The sequence below is a fragment of the Ceratosolen solmsi genome, unplaced genomic scaffold, assembly GCF_000503995.2.
Source record: "Ceratosolen solmsi marchali unplaced genomic scaffold, CerSol_1.0 scaffold6, whole genome shotgun sequence".
Taxonomy (NCBI): domain Eukaryota; kingdom Metazoa; phylum Arthropoda; class Insecta; order Hymenoptera; family Agaonidae; genus Ceratosolen; species Ceratosolen solmsi.
The window spans coordinates 10447493-10469749 of NW_011948414.1; the positions used below are offsets into that span (position 1 = coordinate 10447493).

Below are 22257 nucleotides of genomic sequence, written 5' to 3' on the forward strand. Positions count from 1 at the left end.
ATAGCGAGCTTAGTAAAAATAATTATTTTGATTAATTCAAACAAAATGACGTATTTATAATTAATAAAGCCGTATTTGATTTGTTATTGTTATCGTTATTATTATATACAGTATCTAAATTTTTTTTTTTTTTGTTTTTTTAATTATTCTTAATAAATTAAAGTAATTTCATTTTTAAAAATGTATCTATTTTATATTTTTCATATTCGAATATTAATTAATTATCAATTTTAACATGAATAATTAACATTTTAAAATAATTTTAGGTAATTTTCAAAAACAGGCATTTACTTTTTAATTTGATTACACTGTCCAATAGATAAAATAAATATAATTAATAAAATAAATAATGAGATACATGTAATTGTTAATGATAATGATGTTAAAATTTATTTGAATAAAAAAATAACTTAAGTACATACATACATGGATATAGATAGAAAAACACATAATATATTTTTTAAACAAAATTTGTAAAATTTCTTTTTATATTTATTATAAAATATTCTTGTACAATACTTTGAGTCCCAAATTTATTCCTCCTATTAATCCCATTACTTTTAAATAGGAATGATTAAAATTAGTAAATAACATGTGCAAACTTAAAATTATAATATAAACTGAAAAATAGTTATAATACATCCCGTACTTCCAAACAACTGTTAAGTTTCTGTTTACAATTTTGGTTTATTAACATTTAATAATGTTTTTAACTTCTGGGTTAACATAATATTTCCCTTAATCTTTAATTTCCCTCTCATAAATGCAATTTGTGGATTTAACTTTCCAAGAGCCTGAAAAATAAATGTTTCTAATGACATTTCTTATCAAATATATTGGAATTTAAATAATATAAAATCATTCGTACCAATTCGACCATATCATTATCATCAATAGTAAGTGTTGTATCAACTTTTTCTTTTGGTTTCCCTTTGTAAACAACAGCTTTTTTTAAATCCAATGCTAAACAATAAATAAAAAATTGTTGAATATAATGTAACTTGATAATACAATAAAATTAACTATCTACAAAAATACTTTTAATGAAATTATAACAATAGGTGATTAAATACGAAATTATATTTTATTTATTATTTATGTTAATAATTTTAAGTACAACAAAATCAAATTGGACTAGTTTTCAATTATCAGTAAGTATAACTTTTATAAAATAATATGTACTTACTCCAATCCACTTGAGGTTCTCCATTTTGGGTAACAATATAATGGAATACACCATTAATTTTTTTAACTTCATCTGGATGAGATTTAACATAATCAGCCATTTGATCAAAGACTGCATTACTCTTTAAACTTATTGAAGAACATAAGTTTGGCTTTATTGGCACTGGTCTGACTTCTTTTAAATCAATGTAAGCACCAGTTATCACATTTGAATTGTTTTCTAGAACTGAAGTTTGAAAATGAATTCTATCACCATTACGCCACATGTCGGTACGAAGTGTTTGTCCCGGTATAACAGGTTTTGCAAATCTAACCTAAACACAAATAGTATAATCATATTAAATATTGTGAGTACTGTAATATCTATTAATTTAATTATCACTTGTAAATTTTCTCAATTTTCAGTTAAATGTAAATCTATACGCTAACGATGATTTATACTTTACCAAGAAATTCAATTTCTTTAATAAATAAATCTATTTTAACGCTAACTATTTAATTGAAGTAGTACATACAAATAAGGTTATGACGAAATGCTTACTCATGTCACAATTTATTCCGGATACTCCCGTTGGACGTCTCAAATTTTACTATTTAAAAGATGCATATGTAAACTTATTAATTCAAGTAATTTAATTTTGCTATATTTAATAGAATTTCTACAACTAGTTATTATTTTCTTTTGATTTGAAATTTTGTTGAAAACAAAATTAAAACTCATTGTTGAATAAACTGCTTGATCATGACATACAGATAAATACGTAATTGCATAAGTAATTGATAAATTATATAGAATAAAATAGATTTTCTCAATTATTGGTATCATTAATTTATAATTATAATAGTATTAATAGTAATTTTGAAAAGAAATTACTTTAAAATTGTGCTTAGCTAATAGAATATTAGCCCGAATTATCTTTTAAAAGCAGTATTTAAGTTTTTCATATTAAAATATAAGAAAATTTACCTTCAATGATTTTAACAAATCTGGATCTCCTCCGGCAAAAGTTTGTAAAACATGACGTACTGAGAAACCCAAGAAGCATAAACCATGTAAAATTGGTTGAGAAAATCCTGCCATATTTGCAATATTATTATCAATGTGAAGTGGATTCAAATCTCCATTCAATCTGTAAAGAGCTGCCTGTAAAAAATTATATATAAAGGTTTCTAAGAACAATAAATTACAAATAAAATAGTATAAAATTGATAAAGATTTGCTTACTATAAAGTTTGTATACTATAAAATATTGTTTATTATGAAGATTTGAATGTCATGTTTATTCTACATTTAATAAATTACAGAACACAATTTTATTTCAATTATAATTTAAGAATTATTATACTAACTTGATCAGCACTTGTTTTTTCAGTAATAGAAGCGCATGGTTTTCGTTTTGGAGGATCAATACATGGAATGACATGAGGTGAATTACGAGTATTTCCAAATCCATTAGATCCAATTACAAAAATTGATATTTGATGAGTTGCAAGTTTATCCCCAGTTGTTAAGTCGTATGTTTCATCTAATGACGTTAATTAATAATACAGTCGTTACAAATTTTAATTTACAATTATTTAATGCTCAAACAATGTTATATTATAAACATATATACTATATCATAAAGCCCAATTTATATATTACTATATAGATAGAGCTTTTATTTTAATTTTAGTTTCAGAACTTTATTATACTTATAACTTTAATTTGAAATTTTAAAAAATAGTTTAAAATAAATTAAAATAAATAAAACATAAAATTAATATGTACGAACATTGCACAAGAATTACAGTTCCTTTTTCTTTATTTAATACATCTACTATTCTAAATCGGCTTTCAACTTTTCCTTCTGTTGGCAATTTTTTATGGATTTCCAAATATTCCTCACCATGAAGTATCTAAAATTTACATTAACATAATGATTAGTAAAATATAGATATGTATTTATAAAATTTGATAAATGGTGGGGTATAAAAATATGCCTTTGAAGGATCTAATTGGAGCCCTGGAATTCCATCTTCCAAAAGATTGGAGGACATACAGCCTATCGGTCCAAATGTTACATAAAACGTTGGGAAAAGTGAAAAATTTTCATGGTTTTCGTATAAATACTGAATATCCTCTGGTTTTGATATCGAAGCACCAACTAATTTTTACATAAATACAATTTGTTACAAATACATTTTATTTCTTAATAATTAAAACTATTAAATTGAACACATTTCAATTTATATTAATAATTTCATTACCTCCAAGAGCATAAAGAATAGCATCACGGGATTGATAGTTTGTTCTTAGTATCACATCCTAACATATATTTTTAAATAATTATATCAAAACTTTAAATAAATGTATTAAGTTAATTTAATTTAAATATACCTTATTTGAGGCTGAATTTCCATCTTTTAATTTTTCTACGCTCGTCATTATTTCAGCAGTAACTTCCTTTAAAATATTAAATTAAACTAAATGACTGAATAAAAAATATTATTTCGATAATAATAAGAGATAATATTAATAATAAAAATTCAGTTTGAATGTGTAACAAATAAAAATAATGTACATGTATTTTGTTTAAAATATTCAATAATGTTTTACAAATAAATAAAAATGAAAAGAATTCTTGAAGCATATAACCATTATCTTACTTGTATTGTGTCAAAAGTTTTAGGATTAGACATATCAGTTATATTTATCCAATTTTCTCTGACAGCTTCAGGAGTTACTTCATCACTAAGAGTCTTCTTTAATACACAGCCATTCGATCGAACGATTTGACCTTTATAATGAATTTTTTTAATTTTATTGTATGAATAGATTTTAATTAATACAAGCGACATTATTGAAAAGTATTCATAACTCACTTTTTCCAGCCCAACCAGCAGCAGAATCAATAATCGAACCATTTTCTAAACAGTCTTCATGACATAACCATACTACTACTGGAGCTATATATTCTGGCTTCAATTGTTCAAAAAGATCTTTTAAAATATAAGAAAATTAAGTTAAGAAATAATGAATTATAAAAAATGATTAAAAAATTGGAAAATTAATATATATATATATATATGTTATAATAATCAAAACAAACCAGGAGGAAGAATATCTTCTGTTAGTCTAGAACCAGCAATTGGTATAATTACATTTGTATAGATATTTTTTTTTCCTCCTTCGATGGCCAAAGTGTTTGCAAAGCCAACAAGTCCCATTTTGGCTGCACTATAATTTGCTTGTCCAAAATTACCGTAAAGACCACTATGACTGGAAGTTAATATTACTCTACCATAATTCTGTTTATGAAAGTACGGCCACGCAGCTTTAGTAGTTTTCATCGAACCTTTTAAATGTACATCATGAATAAGATCTATAAAGAATATATACCTTTACTAAAATAAAAATTATATGTTGTATCTATAAAAAATGTATATGTGAATTTGAATAAATTAAAATAAATTTTATATTTTAATGAAAAACTTACTCCAATCGGTATCTGTCATTTTTGTAAAAGATTTATCTCTTAAAATTCCAGCATTATTAACAACAACATCTATCCTTCCAAAAGCATCAATTGCAGTTTTTACTATCTTATCGCCATCCAAAACACTATCATAATTAGCAACAGCTTTACCTCCTAAAAATGCAAAATTTGTTAACATGCACAAAGAAATTTTAATAAATAAGATATAATACAATTAATTTTACCATTTCTTTTGATCTCTTCAACAACGACATCTGCTACTTTATTACTATTTCCATCTCCATGAATGCTACCGCCGAGGTCATTAACTACGACGCTAGCCCCTCTTGATCCAAATAAAAGTGCATATGCTCTTCCTAAACCTACAGTAAAGTAACCAAATATGTACTTCATATTTCTTAAATTACTTAAATTAATATTAATTATAAGTTTTTATGAAATTAATTTTAAAATATAATTTAAATTAAAAATATATTATATTAATTTAAATTAGATAAAATAAAAGAAAATAATTTTCTATTAATAATACAGATAAACATTGTACAGACATACATGAACATATATTTTATATTACAAATATTGAATAATAAGTACCTGCTCCAGCACCAGTAACAATTACAACGCGACCAACGAACCTCAAAGAATTTATATTATCGGTTACCATATTTTATATTTTACAATTAATAGTCTTAATTGGTTTATGAAACTTTATTCCTAAATATAAAACACCACCTCTTGATGAGTGAAAAAAAAAAATTGCATAGGATGAAATGGCAATATTCTAATCAAGAATCATTTTATGTTTAAAGAGATTGGTTTTTTTTTCTGATAAAAATATGCAAACTTTTCTGATTGGTGTCTGTTTAATCCCCTCCAATGCTATTTTACTTTTTTTTAATATCCAACATTCCTTTTCGATCATTTGACATTGTCAATATCCCCAAAATTTATTGTTGTTACGTTTGACTACGTTTGACAATGTACAGTATTTTCGTAAAAGAATATCTCCCGTAGGATAATTATTTTTTATATATTTCTTATTTCATGCAATGAAATCCAGCAAAATTTGGAATAAAATACTGACCTGAAAATAACAAATAATAAAAAATTAGAATTGATTAATGTTATATATACTTTAATCATACATTTACAATTTTTAATGTTTTCTTCTTTTTTTTTTTTTTTTTTTTTTTTGTCACATTATTTAACACATTAGCGAATTATTATTTCGTTTCTAATTGACTTTATTACATAAGGGCTAATATTGCATAAGTTATTAAGGATTTTCTTCTACACAAAGTTTATAATCAACTTGATCTACATTTTCTAAATTTCTTAAAATAATTCCATTTTTCCCATTCCAATTTTGAATTAATGGAATATAACCACATTCGCTTCCACACTTATATTCGTCTACGCAATTATAAAAATGATTAAACGCACTGGTTACTAAGTTTACAAATTATTTATAAAATAATATAAATGAAGACAGCGTATAAGATTTTACTTAAAGATAATTCTTTGGTGAATAAAAAATTGTAATAATAAATTTAACCTTTAAAAGTAATTTAATTTCCTTAGAAAATTTTTGTAATTTATATATGTAATAATTTTTTTATTCGTAAAATTAATATTCCTAATCAATAAAATAAAATATTCGACAAATGAATTAATTAATCAATGAATATATAAACATTTTTTATCAATATAATACCTGTTTTTCAATATACTTTATTACCTAAAAAATTTTATTATTAATTCATATAATGAGTTTTCTACTACAGTGTATATCTGTCTGTAATTATTAAAAAAATAATTCTTTAATAATTTTTTGCATTGCATACTTTAAATTTTAAAGTTGAATAAAAAATTATTTTACAATAGCCTTATTCAAATTAATGATACGGATAATATTTTTCTTATGGTATTTCATTACCGAGTGAATTATTACATTAAATAGTTAGTTTTAAATCATATGGTTTATCCATGTAAAATAAATATTTTATTTAAAAACAATTACTATATAAAAAGACTTTTAACTTCTTTAAGTAAAAACATTTTGATAATTTCAGATTAAATACATTGCATTACTAATTGAACTTAAGTTAACTTTCGCAGCTAAATTTCTTTCGTATTAAATAATATAATATAAATAAATATTAATAAACGTATTAACAGTATTTTGTAATTATTAATTATTTATTTTATTTATGACTTAAAATGATCTTGATACTCGACTATCAAATATGAATTAAAATAAAACAAATAATTTTTAAATTGGTATTTTTATTTCGAAATCCAAACACGTAAATTAATTTATGTTATTAATTGCTAATGAAAGATCTTTTACATGTTTAATCTCTCTTAAAAAAGTTTATATGATTTTCGCTACTGAATACTTAATTTCATTTCATTGAACACAATTTTACGATGAAAATTTTAGTAATTTTTATATTTGAGCCAGTTAAAAATTTTATACAAATATAAGTAAAATAATATTTAAATTAAAAACCTCAATATTATTTTAATGTTAATAAATCTTTTAAATGCTGACTTTTCTTTATACATAGAATTTCGTCATAAAAACGAAAAAAAAAATGAAGAATATTATATAAAATTATTTTACGGTTTAAGTTATACTATAAATTGAACGTAATAAGTATTACTTAAAGAATACATATAAAGCCAACTTTGTGCAAATAATCGCATTATTCGCTTAGCCTATTCTATCAATGGTTTTAAAAATCTATATAAACGATAATAAATAATGTCGTTACAATATTGCAAAATATAAATTTATTTTCTTCGTGTTCGCTATTTGATTAGGTTAATTAGCAGTTAGGTAATAACATATTACACTTGCTTCACAATTAAATTACATTTTCAGATTAATATATAGCTATAATTATATTATTGGCATCACCATTGTTTAAGTCTCTAATTTTGTCAAAATTATTGTCATAGATCCTCCTGAATTAGATATTATAATATTAAAAAAATTTATTCGAAAGAAAATGAAGACATTGCTTCTATTGTTACTTATAAATTATTATATTTAATAAATATAGAAAGAGAGCAAGATAACGATTTTTTTTACAATAACTATTAAGCTTTAAAAGAAAACACACAACAAATATACAAATGTTAATAGTAAAAGTTAATAGTGAAAGTATGTTAATAGCTAATTGAAGCTGTATAGCTGATAGCTAATAAACCGAATGTATATTAATTATTGTTTTTTTTTTTTTTTTTTTTTTTTTTTTTTTTTTTTTTTTATATTTACTTAATTTATATTTGATATCTTGTATTTATTGTTACATATATTATAAGGATGAATTGTAAACTAATTCTTTATATTAAATGAAGTTTTAGCAAGATAAATATTCAGCATATACGGCCACTTTTATATACTATCACTATTATATGTCAAACTATTTAAAGAAAATTATTCTTAAAAATAGATCGAGATTCTATAAATAACTTTAGATGGAATATCATTTCACATTATTGCGAAATTTATTTTAAGCATTAAAGAATACATAGAGACTTAAATAGATAATTAAATATTGTGATTATTAAGTATTTTGGAATTAATTTGATATTATTTGAAATTTTTACAATTCAATTATAATTAAATAATATAAAATTCAGTATAAGTTTTATGTAAAGTCTTATGTCTTTTATTTTAATTTAAATTTTTTATTTTAACACTTTATTCAAGTACTTATTCTTTACATTTTTCCTTATTATATTCATTTATAATTATTAATTTGTCAATTTAATTTTTTTTGTTTTGTTTTTTGTTTTATTGTCATTTTAATAACGAATTTAAATTATCATTAGTAATCATACACGAAATTATTTTTTACTTTAAAAATTTGAACTTTTAATGTAATAAAAATATTTTTAAGATTCTATCTATAACATAAATAAATATAACAGCCCGAATTTATTTTATGTAAATTAAATTTAATCTAAAAATATTAGATATCTTTTACATCGAAATATGGTAATTAGTTTTCAATGATAATTGTAATAATAAGCATAACACAAATTAAAATTATGCCTTACTACTTTTCAGTTAAATAAAAAAACTACCTTGTAATTGATCAAAAATTTCCTATCTAAATAAAAGTGTATGAAAATGTATGAATAAATGTTCAGGCGATTAGTTGCACATGAACAAAAGATGAAAAAGTATGTAAATTTTAAGACGTACGTTAAATAGAAAATATCGTATTAAATACAATATCTATTGTTTAATATTACCAATATTTATTAATACTTAATTGCATTTAAAGCTTTCATTAAATTATCTAGTTCATTAATAAGCTCTTAATCCAATTAATTGAGTTCCCTATTGTTTTTTAATTTTAACAAAAATACTTGACAATTTTTGATTATCATTGAAAAGGCAAAATTATTAAGGCGATACAAGTGAGATAACGAAGACTTTTTAAAAGTGTCATTACATTTCTAAGTAGTTTATTGAACAAATAACTTATAGTTTATCGATATATCTAGAATTTTTTTTTAACTTAAAAATTAAAAGTTTTTTAATTGACGAAAAATGTACATTGAAACTTTGAAACTATAAAGAAATGACAGTTCAATTAAAATTGAAAAAAATTCAATCGTCAAAACAATCGCTCCCTTCTTTTATTAATTTTAAAATTATTGTACATATTTTTTATTATTATTATTATTATTATTATTATTATTATTATTATTATTATTATTATTATTATTCAAGTATCTCAATATAAGTAATTAAAAAAGTAATTGTTCTTGGGTATTGGCGTTTTAAAAAAACTTTAGTACGCGAGAGAAATTACACTTGACTTGCACACGTGCCTCTTTCGAACACTTGGTAAGTAAATTTGGGTTATCATTTCAAACAAGTACGCACTTTTGTCTTACAAATGCTATTAAAATGCTGCTGCTACTGCTGCTGTAAAAAAATATTGTTATTAACATATTGTTATTAAATATACTAATAAATTAAAATTCCAATCAGGCTTTGTTAAACAACGTTCAATTATATAGAACTTGAGAGAATGTTTCATTGTGAATTGAATTAATTGAATCAAAGCCAGTGAAGTAGCATAGATACTTCACAATCTAATTTATAATTAGAACTGTTTATTTACGATAAATCTCAAAAGTGTCAGGTGTTCGTAATGCTCGCTCATATAAAACTTGTTAAAAAAAAAAAAAAAAAAAGGAAAAAAAAGAAAGAATGTAATAATGCTATCGAGTCGCATGCGATTGGTCCCATTTGAAGAAATGTGATATTATCGAACCTCTCGGCACTTGCTCTCTCCGATGCCGAAGGTAAATACGTGTGTCGACGAGCAGCGGTGGTTTTTAAAAGGAATCCATATACATGAGATTGTTTCGTAAAGCGGTAAGCCGAGTGTGCGCGTTACAAGGATATGGCGAGAGAAAAAGAGACGAATAGTGAAGGAGAGCCATGCGTGTCCATCCGGTCCCTCGCGCGACGCATCAGGAATTTCAGAAACGGAATTATGAGATTATGAGAGCGTATAAGTTAGCTGCTGATCTATCCTCGACGACGTCCGCGGCGACCTTGTAAGCCCCGTCGAGTGCCGGGTAGCGGGGGCCGAATAAAAGGATTGTGTAAATAAAAGTGCCTCTACGAGAGATAGAGATAGAAATAGAGAGAGAGAGAGAGAGAGAGAGAGAGATAGAGAGAGAGAGAGAGAGAGAGTAAGTAAGAACGTGCGGTGGCAGCGAGGGGGGCAAGAGGATTGCCGAGAGTGCGAGAGGGGCGAGAGCAGGGAGAGACAGAGAGGGAGAAGGAATGTTCCCGGTGAAGCAGTCCAAAATGGGCGAGCTGGAGACATCACGGGGATCGTCGCGGTAACGTTGTCGCATGTTTGTTTAGGCCTGTCGCATTAACCTGGGCGTCGCCGTCCAACTGTCAACGAGGAAAATACGCGCGAGCGAGGTTAATCGAGACGTCGAGCGTGAGTACGCGGCCGAGAGATGACCGCGACGACGGACGAAGCACTGCTGTCCGATTTGCGCTCCGAGATCGAGCGCCTGTCACGGGAACTCGACCTCGCGTCCACGGAGAAGATCCAGTCGGCACAGTACGGACTCGCCCTGCTCGAGGAAAAATCCACGCTACAACAAAGATGCAACGAGCTGGAGGGACTCTACGAGAACACCAAGCACGAGCTCGACATTACTCAAGAGGTTAGTGTGCTTCTTATGAAATAGTTTTTAGCCGATTATTACTTAAATTGCGGAGCTTTCTGTTTGGCCGATAGAAGCTCAAACTCTGGAATTTCAAGTCATAAAATATCATTTTTATGTGATTACAAGCAAAGTGTGTATGTCGGATTCATTTTCACCTGACATATTTCAATCCTCCTCTATCCTTATTTAAATTATTATTGTAAATGGCCATTTTTATATTTCTTTTGATGACAAATTCAAACAACTTTTGCCATGTCTGCAAATTTATCTGCTTGTTAGAGTTTATAAGCAGCTGACTTGAATTAACGATAATTTAATATTTCATAATAAAATTTAAGATATTCTTTTAAAATAATGGAATATTAGAATTTTTATATCGAGTAAAGATTATTGATGTAATAAATACTAATTGCTTTAATGGAAATGAATTGATTTGCATGTTTAAATTTTTTTTTTTTTAGTATTTTTTTAAAGATAAATTATAGAGTATTATTTTGTTATTAATACAAGGTGAAATTATTATTTCTTTTTTTTTTTTTTGTTTGTATTAACTATCAAATATTTTTCTTACATTTATTTCACAATATTAATTGTTTAAGATATATTTTAATGTTTTATTTAATTAATTTCATCGATACCCTTAAATTAAAGCGACGTTTGGTTAATCAGCGTATATCGATAATGATTGTTTTATAATTTTTTTAAATGGAAACATAACGATATACTTTTTATCTTAATCAGTATCTAAATAAGTATTATATTATTTTAAATAATGTATGCTAGATTTGCACATAAACGATTTTAATTAATTTTTTATTTGTCAATTATGGTAGTGATGTGAATATTAAGACTTTATATAATTACGTTTATTGAATTATATTACTATGGACATAAAATATTTTATAAAAATTTATATTGTACTATTGATTGAAAATACCATTCAATTTATCATTTAATATTTATTTTAAATATCCATTTTGTTATAACTTATATTAACTTTATCCAAGATATATAAGCGTAACTGAGTACTAAAGGTATTCCAAATTCTATATATGCTAAGCTTAAATAATAATTTTTTTTACAAGTTAAAGACATATATTTAAAAAATAGAACAATGCTTTATTGTATAATTTTATTTTATGCTGTAGTCATTTTAAATGATTATTTAACATTTTTAATTGTCTTTGATGACTTGCAATTTCGTGAAATTAATAAATTCACAAATACAAATTCATTATACATATAATTGAAAATATATTCCAATTTTTAATGTATTTTTAAATACAAATATTTAATTGATTTTTAGAAACTATTTATGCACTGTTTATTGAACTAAAAAATTATAACAGATATCCACATTTTAACGAGATTGTGATTAATTTTTAAATTTATTTTTAATTTTAATTTTTAATTTTATTTCCAGGCTTTAATAAAATATCAAACAACTACAAAATTGACAACACGTAGTGGCATTGAACAAGAAGAGAGCTTATTACATGAAAGTGCTGCGCGTGAAACTAGTTTACAAACTGAAATTATTGAACTTGAAAACGAAGTAAAACAGGTAATAAATGTATTTTATAATTATAATGAATAAGTACAATAATTGTAAATTAGTTGTATCTTAGCTTATTTTTAATACAAATTTTTATATTTATGTCGATATTAAAATTATAAAGTAATATTAATGTTATTTGTGTATAAAACTATATTAATTAGTATATTCATTTTAGTTAAGACACGAATTAGAACGAGTAGAAGCTGAACGAGATCATGCTTTACAAGAGAAAGAAGACATTAGTAAGGATAATTATTTAGTAGAGTCAGAGCGAAGAAGCTTACGCACCCAACTTAAGGAATGTAAATTTCGTAAAACGAGATTGCTTCAAGACTACACAGAACTTGAAGACGAAAACATTTCCTTGCAGAAACAGGTATCTACTCTACGCTCGAGTCAGGTTGAATTTGAAGGTGCCAAACATGAAATTCGCAGGTTGACAGAGGAAGTCGAACTTTTAAATAGTCAAGTTGAAGAGTTATCAAATTTAAAAAAAATAGCTGAAAAACAAATGGAAGAAGCGTTAGAGTCACTGCAAGCGGAGCGAGAAGCAAAATATGTTCTTAAAAAGGAGCTCGATCAACGAATGAACAGTGAATCTATCTATAACCTTAGTAATCTTGCGCTTTCTATTCGAGGTATTACGGATGATCAAACTATATGCAGTGATGGCGAAGATGATTCTCCAGCATTACAAAGAATTGAGGATGATTTGAAAACTCAAGAGCCTGGAACTTCAACAGCGAATAAACAGGTCGGAAGATAAAACTTATTGTTTAATAAATGATTATTAAATTTATTACTTTATAATTTGAAAATTCATTTAAAAGTTAAAAATTTTTAATTTGATCTCATATACTATATTCATGCGCAATATAATGTCACTATAACTTAAGAAATAAATGTTCTTAATACTAAAAATATTGATTTTTCAAATAGGTTGACTTGTTCTCGGAAATTCATTTGAATGAATTAAAGAAGCTTGAAAAGCAACTAGAAATGGCTGAGACCGAAAAGGCTATGTTGACGCAAAATTTAAAAGAATCTCAGTGTGCCGTTGAAAAAAGTCAAACAGAATTACAATCCTTCATAGCTCGAATTGTTCAATTAGCAGCTCATGTACAATCGTTGCAACATATTCATTCCAAACTACCGAAAAAACAAAATGATGAAACAACTCTTGATAAGCTTAATTTGGTAAAATAAAATTATACAAGTTATTACAACTGCTTATGATACTTATTAGATAATAATATTAATTAATAACAACAAGTTTTTATAGTTTATGGTAAATTTTTGTATTTTGTGTAGGCCGTAATACAATATCATCAATGGAGTACAATGTCAGCTCAAGAACTACAACAACTTCAAAAGGATTTGGCTGAGTTAGAGAAAGGTCTGACGATTTCAGATTCAACCCAACATTTAAGAACAGAGCTGACAAATCTTCGTAATAAGGTAAAACTAAATAAATTTTTAATTTCGAAGCTCAGGAGTAATTTATATTATCTCGGATGACATTTTCACTTTATTTTATCAGATAGAATAATAAATATAGAATAATAATAAGCATTTATTGCATAAAAGTACTTTTTTACAATTTCATATTATCTGGGTGATGATTTTATGAATCGACACATTTCATTTTCATAAACAATTATTATTTAATAAAAGAATCGCTAATGCAAGACAATTTTTGGCATAAGGAAGATTTAGATACCAAATTTGAATAGAAATTGTGACATTTCAGATACCTGTATCAGAGAAGAGCCTTCAAGAAAAGGTCGGGGAATGTGATCCTCTTGACGTATTTACTGATTTGTTAATATGGTTTTGCCTCCTCTAATGAATTCGTACAGCTTGTCATTGTCCTAACCGTGCCTTGTATATAGGGTATTCTAAATATGATAAAATTAAAATTTTAATATTTCATTCTACTTCATAGATTTGATAATGTTTAGTCAATATAGGAGCATCGCATAATTATATAGGAAAGCAATTTAATTTTGTTATTCAAACTACATTGGAATAAGGAATTTTTGTTTCATAAATGATTAGATATTATTATTATACAGTATATTTTGATCTTAATTACTTTTATGTTTTGAACAAATTTAATTACACGAATTATCGAAAATTAAATGCAAAATAACAAGTAGTAAAATTATAATTTGATTAATAATTTCTTGATTTATGTTAAATGGCAACAGAACCTATAATTTGGAATCTTGCATTTATTTAATTAGACTTTTGGAATACTCTTTATACAGCTTTAACTGACAAAATCTTGACATGGCATTGCAGACGATGAGATAAAAATCATTTCTATGCAACAAAATATCATTGCATCTTGCTAGCGAATGGTAACGATCGAATTGCATCACTTCATCACAAGAATGTGCTTTAAAATTTCTATACGATTGATTTGTAGTAAATAGTTTTTCTTTTCTTTTTCTTTTGTAAAAGGGAAAGATAAAAGGCGATTTAAAATTGAAAAAACAAAAACTGAAAAAAATGTTATATTCATAAAATTGAAATATTACATGAAATATTGAATTTTTTATTTTCTTCAAGAAAATAGTCACTGTCAATCGAAACACATCATTCTTTTTATATTGTAAATTAATGTAGCATTTAATATAAATTTTAATTTAAAAAAAAAAACCAAAAATTAATAAATTTGGTAAATAAAAATTTTCATTTATACTTATAGATCTATCTACATAGAGAAAAAGGAAAAATTAGAAAAAATATTAAAAATTAGAATAAACATGCTAAATAAATTTTAAAAGCTTATCTCCGAAGCATATAGTATGATAGATGACATAAAAACTACATTATATTTTTATTGAAATTGCATAAAAAGCATTATGTTTAACAATTTCTTTAGTAAGCCTTTACATTAATATTTGAATAACTGATTTATTAAACAAAATCATTAAATACGATAACAAAAATTTTACTTAATTCAAATGACTCCTCTAATCTTCGAACCTTATACTTGTCTCATCTTCTGCTAACATGGCATGATAATATTTTACGTTCTTGTAGAGTCTGAATGCACGAAACAATAAGAACTTGCATTGTAAGATCCTTTTCTCAGAAATGAATGATTACTTCAACAATAAATAAGTTATATATAATGCAGTGCATAAAGTTTACATTAAATTCTTGATGCACTGACAATTATTATTAATACCACATGATAAATTATCATGCAAGATTTTGACCCTTTAACCACTTGTCTTTGTAATTAATGAAAATGTTGAATTTTCATGCGATAGAAATTCTTTATAAAATGCTATTAAAAATAATAAATTGAAAAGCAAGTGTAGTTATATAAAATTTTATATTAAAAAGAATTTTACCCTTAATATAACATTAATTTATTAATTTATAAATAGCATTTCTTAAAGCATTTTTATTACAAGGTTTTAATTAATTTGAAAGTAAAAATTAGTGTTCAAAGGGTTAATTAATTAGATTTCCAAACTGAAGTAATAGTACTTAAGTATTAATATACATATACATATACATATAAAATGTATATATACATTTGTGCGCGTGTGTGTGTAATTTCAGCTTTTGGACACGGAGCAGAGAAGCATGTTACTAGAGTCGGATGTTAGCATTCTTTCAAAACTCGCTGCGGAAGCTGGTAGTTCATTAGAGTCTGCCCAAAATGATCTTCAAAACATGTCAGATGAACTCGCTCAGCTTTATCATCATGTTTGTACAGTGAATGGTGAAACACCATCAAGAGTAAGTAACAATGTTTTGATAAATTTTAGAATTTTTCATACAATATGTTATGTTTTATTTAATAAGCGAATTAGTAAATAAAATTCTTTTCATGCAATTTTAAACTTAATTCTGCCAATCTTTAGGTTATACTTGATCATGAAAAAATTGTTCCTGAAAATGAAGACGATGGTAGTAAAATTGAATGGTGCAGAACATTATTTAAGACAGACATCAAAATTAAAGATCTTGAAAGTCTTAGTAGAGCTAAAGAAATTACCAAGAATATTGAGACGGCCATGGATCAAATCAAACATTTAAAGAATGCAGTTGAGCACACAATCGAGCTGTCCAAATTCAAGGGAAACAAAACTCAAATGTGCACTGTGTGCGAAGGTGATAATTTAAAATTAAAATGTAATGTGTTTTTTCATAGAAACGTTTTTATTTCGAATTTCGTAGTACTTTCAAACTTTAGTTAAATCTTAAAATGTGTTTATAATTAAAATTTTAAAATACTGTATAACATAATATAATAACTGTAGTGAAATGTAAAAATTCTTTCAGCCTCAGTTAGTGAGAATAAGTTGGAAGTAACAGAATTACAAGAGCAGGTTATTCGATTGAAAGCGCTACTTTCTGCCAAACGAGAGCAAATAGCGACTTTGAGAACAGTTTTGAAGTCTAATAAAAATACAGCAGAAGTGGCGCTGAGTAATCTCAAGAGCAAATATGAAAATGAAAAAACTATTGTTAACGAAACAATGGTTAAGCTGAGAAACGAGCTAAGATCATTGAAAGAAAGTGCAGCAACGTTTTCAAGTAAGTACAGTTACAATGTTGCATCTACAATTTTATTTATTTATTCATTTTTTTAAAAATTTTATTTACGTAACAATGCAAATATGTATAACAAATTAGTATCACAAAAAGCTTTCATTGGCATGTATTTATTTAGCAAGCTTTATGATTTTATTGGAATTTTTTGTTTTTTTTGTTTGTAATTTCATGAATACACACTATTCTTAAAAGTATTATGTTTTAATTTATAGCTTATTCATATATTTATTTAGATATGTTTAATAATATGTTTATTTTTCCCTCTTTATCTTCCACTAACGTGCTTAAACTAATGCTTTCTTATAACAATCATAAATATCTGTGTAGCTATAACTTCAATACTCGTAATAATATTCGGTTGCGTTACTGTCGATTTGGGTTTAGCATTAGTTATCTGTAGTTGAATTTTGTTTTTGCCATTCGATTTTGTATGTTATTTAATTTTTAACGGTATTATATACATTAACACTGTATAATATATTAAGTATTTTTTAATAGGAGAAATTAATTTTAGTAATAATAAAGAATATTCGATCTGAGTACAGGTAATATCGAATAAAATTGACATAGTCAATATTACTAATATTGATAAATTTATCAATATTTATAAATTATATTTTTTATATAATATTTAAACTGTATATTGAATTAACTTATGTGATTTGCATTCTGATGGTTGTAAAGAATTGCTGACAAAATTACCAGAAGTTCAAATAATAATTTACATAAATAGGTGATAATATTGGTATAAGTCAGTAGAATTTTATTTCATGCATTTTAAAGATTAAGAGTAATCAATATTAATAGGAATTTTTCATATTGTATAAAGTTTTAAAATTACTCTTCTAATATGTAAATAAATGTTATTAAATATTTTAAACATAATTATTACGAATTACTTCGATAATTTCAATTCCTTATACGTAATTAAGATGAACAATTCCGTTTTTTATTTTACAACAATGACAAAAATGATACTTTCTTAAATTAAATAGCCAATTATAGTACAAAAATATATTAAATACGACGATGGATGTATTTTTAAACAATGAATTTAACATTAAAGTGTTTAATATTATGTTTATTGAATAATTCAATAACAGTAAATTCTTTGGATTAATAGCAATATTTGTTTTAAATAAATTTATTTTAAAAGTTTAATCAGATTATTATTTGTAAATGTTGTATTTTAAACTTACTTAATGTAAAATTATTTTCCAATATTCCATTGAATTTGTATAGATTTGTTACAATTATTGAATCTAATTATCAAGTATTAATTAATCCTACTTTATTTCGATCATATTTCTTTGGAAATTGTGTATAAAATTTCGCTACCAGTTGTAGGTAGGGACAATTTTGATAGAATTTCTTTAAATTTTTTTATAAAAACTATTCTAAAATTGTTTAAATATGCATGTGCGCGAGTGAGTGAGAGTGAGAGTGAGAGAGAGAGTGTGTGTGTGTGTGTGTGTGTGTGTGTGTGTGTGTGTGTGTGTCTGTGTGCGTGTGCGCGCGCGTATGTGTACGTATATACAAAAATGTAATTATTTATTATAACCTCTTAAATAATGTTAATTCAAACGTATTTGCTTATAGCTGTTTTTTTTAATAAATTTTCTAAAAATAAATTAAATTTGATTTCTATGCGTGCGTGCATGTATATACATATTACAATATAAATTAAAATTAATAACATAATTATTTAAGTAATAAATATTTATTGGTATTTAATCATGTTCAAATCTCTTTAAAGAATCTTTAACAATTCCTAAAAATAACAATAGAAAAACTAAACTTAAATATATCTATTTATTGAAGTTTCAAATAATACAGTAATATTAACAGTTTTTTAATCAAATTAATTTGTGACTATTTTATTATTAATACATATTATTTATTTAAACATCAAGTTTTCAGTAGTATGATTATTTTTTATAAATGAAGCCTTATGTAATTTTTCTGTGTACGTGAACAATAAATTTATGTAAATAATCATTATTATTGGACATGGAATATTGTATGTATATGTGTAAATCCCAATCTTTTTGATGTTACGTAACATGATTGTATTATATTATTATAATTAATATTTTCATCGTGATATAATGAAGCAGGAGTTGTGATGTTGATTTTTATGTAATATAGTTAATTAAAGCGAGAAAGAAATTTAGTGTCAATTTTTTATATGAATTAAGAACGAAAGTTCAATTTTTATTGTTGTTTTAAATGTCAGAGTAAATAGATAAAATTTTTACGTAAGATAATTTATAAAATATTGACTAATTCTATAAATGTGCAGGTGAATTAAAATATAACATAAACGAAATATAACTTATCCGTGTCTGTAATTTAAATGAATACAAATTATTCTTTACTTTATTCAATTTTTATTATCTTATCAATGAAATTTTTAACAGTTAATATTTGTAGTTTATATAGGGTTTTAATGTTTTGACATGACAAATTGCGTTTAAATTAAAGAGAATTAATGGGCTTCAATTTCTGTATAAATGAATTAAATATTTACCACCATCGTCGTTAACTAATCTCCTTCCCGATATAAATCTTATCTATCGCATTGCGTATAGGAGCTCGCTTTATCCCCCTTTCTCATTCGCATTTTCTTATATTCGCCCTTCCCCTCGCCCCTTCCTTTTATTGCCACTCTTAACCTCTCCATCTCTCTCTCTCTCTCTCTCTCTCTCTCTCTCTCTCTTACTTCCTCACACTGTCTCTTTGCTTTCGTGTTTAAATAATGGCCCCCCTCTAACAAAATACTCGCCCACACGCAGGTTTACGCGCAATGTTTGTGGCGCGATGCGAGGAGAATGCGACTCGGGAGGACGAACTGAAGCGCCAACTCGCCGTGGCCGAAGAAGACCGCAAGACTCTTAATCAGCTGCTACGCCTTGCCGTGCAGCAGAAACTCGGCCTGACAATGAAGCTAGAGGAACTCGAGGTCGACAGGGAGCTGCGCAATACAAGGAGGCACCCGACAAGCGCCGGTAACGGCGGCGGGGGAGGAGGAGGAAACGGAAACAGGGGCCGTGGAAGGCTCTCCCATCAGACGAACCGTCCCCATCAAGGCAGGGAATTTTTCTAGAAGATGGTTAAGATGTGGAGCAAGATATTTTGAGAGAAGCCCCGGGATTGCAACGGTGAACTCGACAGACTGTCTAAGAGATATTGAAGCTTCATTGCCATTTGTCAACTGAGCAACTTAGTCATTTCCGACAGTGTCGATTGTGTGCGTCGATGAATAAATATGAACGAGGGAGTAGCTTTTAATGGACAAGCGAATAGTCTATGACGAGATTTACATATATAGACAGAGAAATTCGTAAAAGTCGAGTAATCGATTGCCACGTGTAAGACTCACTCAGTTGGAATGTGCAATAAATAAGAAACTTTGCCGAGCTTATCATATTCTCTGCGAGTCTAAACAGTACAAGAAATCAATTCTAACAGAAAAGTTTCAAAAAGTATAGTAATTTTTACCATTTCACTTTATACGTGAGAATTAGTTTTGTTATATGGTATAAATTCTGTTAGGGAATCTGTTAGAGAGACGGATTTCTTGAAGCCATACATTGATTGTCAAATACGAAAATTTATCACTTCAATATGATTATGCCAAGTGTTTGGAAATCTATTGTATTTGCCATGAGAGTTCATATTGCAATCCTTATGATAATATTGCATAACTTGTTCCATATCTCATCACCAATAGTTGATACTTTTGCCCGTTGTTACGACGTATCGCAATCTGATATAAAAGTCCACGTATCAAGTGACGCGAAATAGTGACCACACTTTAATGTGGATAAATTTTTAGAATGTTGAATTGCGCTGAATTTGCGTCTTATGAAATTTTTTATGTGCATCAGCGAGAAAAAGAAAAATATTGTAAAATGTTGAAAGAAAGATTTTTCCAATTTACTTGTCCACTTTTTTATCTCCGTAGAGGAGAACTGATAAAATATTGAAAGACAGTTATCGTGTCGAGAAAGTCGTATAGATGTGAATGAAAAATTGTCAAGATTGGGTATATATTTTTCAATATTCTTGATTTTTATAGTGACTTTTTCACTAAATATTGATTACCAAATTTATTCAGGAACTAGACTTAGTTCACTTTTATAACTAACTGCTTTTATAAAAATAAAATGATAATACATATATTTATGATTTGCGCCAGTTTAAAATATTAAGATGCTTATTTAAGAGCAAATTAGAGCAAAAACGACAATGTGATTCAACAATAATGTATTGTGACACTTATATAATGCCGCAGAACATTATATATTCAGTGCAGTCAGTCGAATTTCTTTTTTTCTTTTTTTTTTTTTATTATTTTTTTTTTTTTATTTTTACTACAGAATGTTGACTTAATGATTATTGAATTTATTTATAGATTTTTATAACCTCGTCATAATGAAATTAAGCTCGAGAAATTTATACAATTATTTTATTATAGATTTTTTTACAATATAGAAATTACGTTTTCTATGAATTTTATTATTTATTAATTATATTTGAATAATAGTGAACTGTATAAGAAAATAATGCTACTATGTCAACTACTTCTTTAATATTTTGGATAGTTGCAAGCATTATATTATTATTTTAATTTATAATCACGTGTTGCAATTAACATAATGTATGTAATGAAAATTTTATTCATCCAAGTCTTATTCTTTGCGATAAGTTTTTTTAATTGACATCGAAAGCAGCTGAATTAATTATAAATGAAAATAAACAATAGACTAGAATATCCTGAAAAAGTTTATACGTAAATTGTAAATGATTTATATGTAATTATAATTATAAATAGTTATATTTAAACAGAGAAAAAACCGATCGCTTATGACTGCATGATTCACATATAAAATTATATATAATTCGTTTTATTTATGTATATATTTTCTTGAATGAGATTAAAATCTCAATGATTTTTTTTTCTTTTCTTTTTTTTTTTTTTTGTTAGAAAATTAAAGGATACTACAAATAGACAGAATTATAATAATTAGCAATTTTCTTTTAACAAGCGCTTAAACAAATTTATTAGAGTTATATTGATGACTATTAATAGTGATTATTGCACTGTATTAATCTGTAATCATTTTAATGACGTTCATTCAATAGTTATTAAATGAGCGAAAGCGTTTAATCAAGAATTATGAGAGATAGATAGATAGAGAGAGAGAGAGAGAGAGAGAGAGAGAG

At 25.9% G+C, this 22257-nt stretch overlaps 2 protein-coding genes across 3 annotated transcripts; one reads left to right on the top strand and one right to left on the bottom strand.

Annotated features, from left to right (window-relative positions):
- Positions 1 to 452: 452 nt before the first annotated feature.
- Mfe2 (peroxisomal multifunctional enzyme type 2) lies at positions 453 to 5544 on the bottom strand. The gene is made up of 15 exons (XM_011506930.1): positions 5259 to 5544; positions 4889 to 5026; positions 4665 to 4817; positions 4278 to 4550; positions 4051 to 4167; positions 3835 to 3965; positions 3566 to 3631; positions 3436 to 3493; positions 3169 to 3332; positions 2961 to 3084; positions 2536 to 2711; positions 2153 to 2329; positions 1187 to 1499; positions 869 to 963; positions 453 to 794 (listed from the first exon to the last, which is right to left on the bottom strand). The coding sequence occupies exons 1-15, from the start codon at positions 5326 to 5328 to the stop codon at positions 675 to 677; spliced, it is 2175 nt and encodes a 724-aa protein (XP_011505232.1). The 5' UTR covers positions 5329 to 5544; the 3' UTR covers positions 453 to 674.
- Positions 5545 to 10443: 4899 nt separating this feature from the next.
- On the top strand, positions 10444 to 21365 carry BicD (Microtubule-associated protein Bicaudal D). Of its 2 annotated transcripts, none has more exons than XM_011506931.1 (9): positions 10444 to 10886; positions 12313 to 12453; positions 12623 to 13201; positions 13387 to 13644; positions 13759 to 13905; positions 16030 to 16209; positions 16335 to 16605; positions 16756 to 17010; positions 19824 to 21365. In XM_011506931.1, the coding sequence occupies exons 1-9, from the start codon at positions 10674 to 10676 to the stop codon at positions 20132 to 20134; spliced, it is 2355 nt and encodes a 784-aa protein (XP_011505233.1). In that variant the 5' UTR covers positions 10444 to 10673; the 3' UTR covers positions 20135 to 21365. The 2 variants fall into 2 exon arrangements, with proteins under 2 accessions (XP_011505233.1, XP_011505234.1); XM_011506932.1 differs by having other exon boundaries at positions 16335 to 16584.
- Positions 21366 to 22257: the final 892 nt, after the last annotated feature.

Excerpts from the sequence above, each read along its gene's own strand:
- BicD (XM_011506931.1), top strand. The coding sequence starts at position 10,674 with ATGACCGCGACGACGGACGAAGCACTGCTGTCCGATTTGCGCTCCGAG. Across the intron at positions 13,202-13,386 it reads CTTCAACAGCGAATAAACAG|GTTGACTTGTTCTCGGAAAT; the intron begins GTCGGAAGATAA and ends TTTTTCAAATAG. Across the intron at positions 16,210-16,334 it reads ATGGTGAAACACCATCAAGA|GTTATACTTGATCATGAAAA; the intron begins GTAAGTAACAAT and ends GCCAATCTTTAG.
- Mfe2 (XM_011506930.1), bottom strand. The coding sequence starts at position 5,328 with ATGGTAACCGATAATATAAATTCTTTGAGGTTCGTTGGTCGCGTTGTA. Across the intron at positions 3,085-3,168 it reads TCCAATTAGATCCTTCAAAG|ATACTTCATGGTGAGGAATA; the intron begins GCATATTTTTAT and ends TGTAAATTTTAG. Across the intron at positions 2,712-2,960 it reads AACTGTAATTCTTGTGCAAT|ATGAAACATACGACTTAACA; the intron begins GTTCGTACATAT and ends TAACGTCATTAG.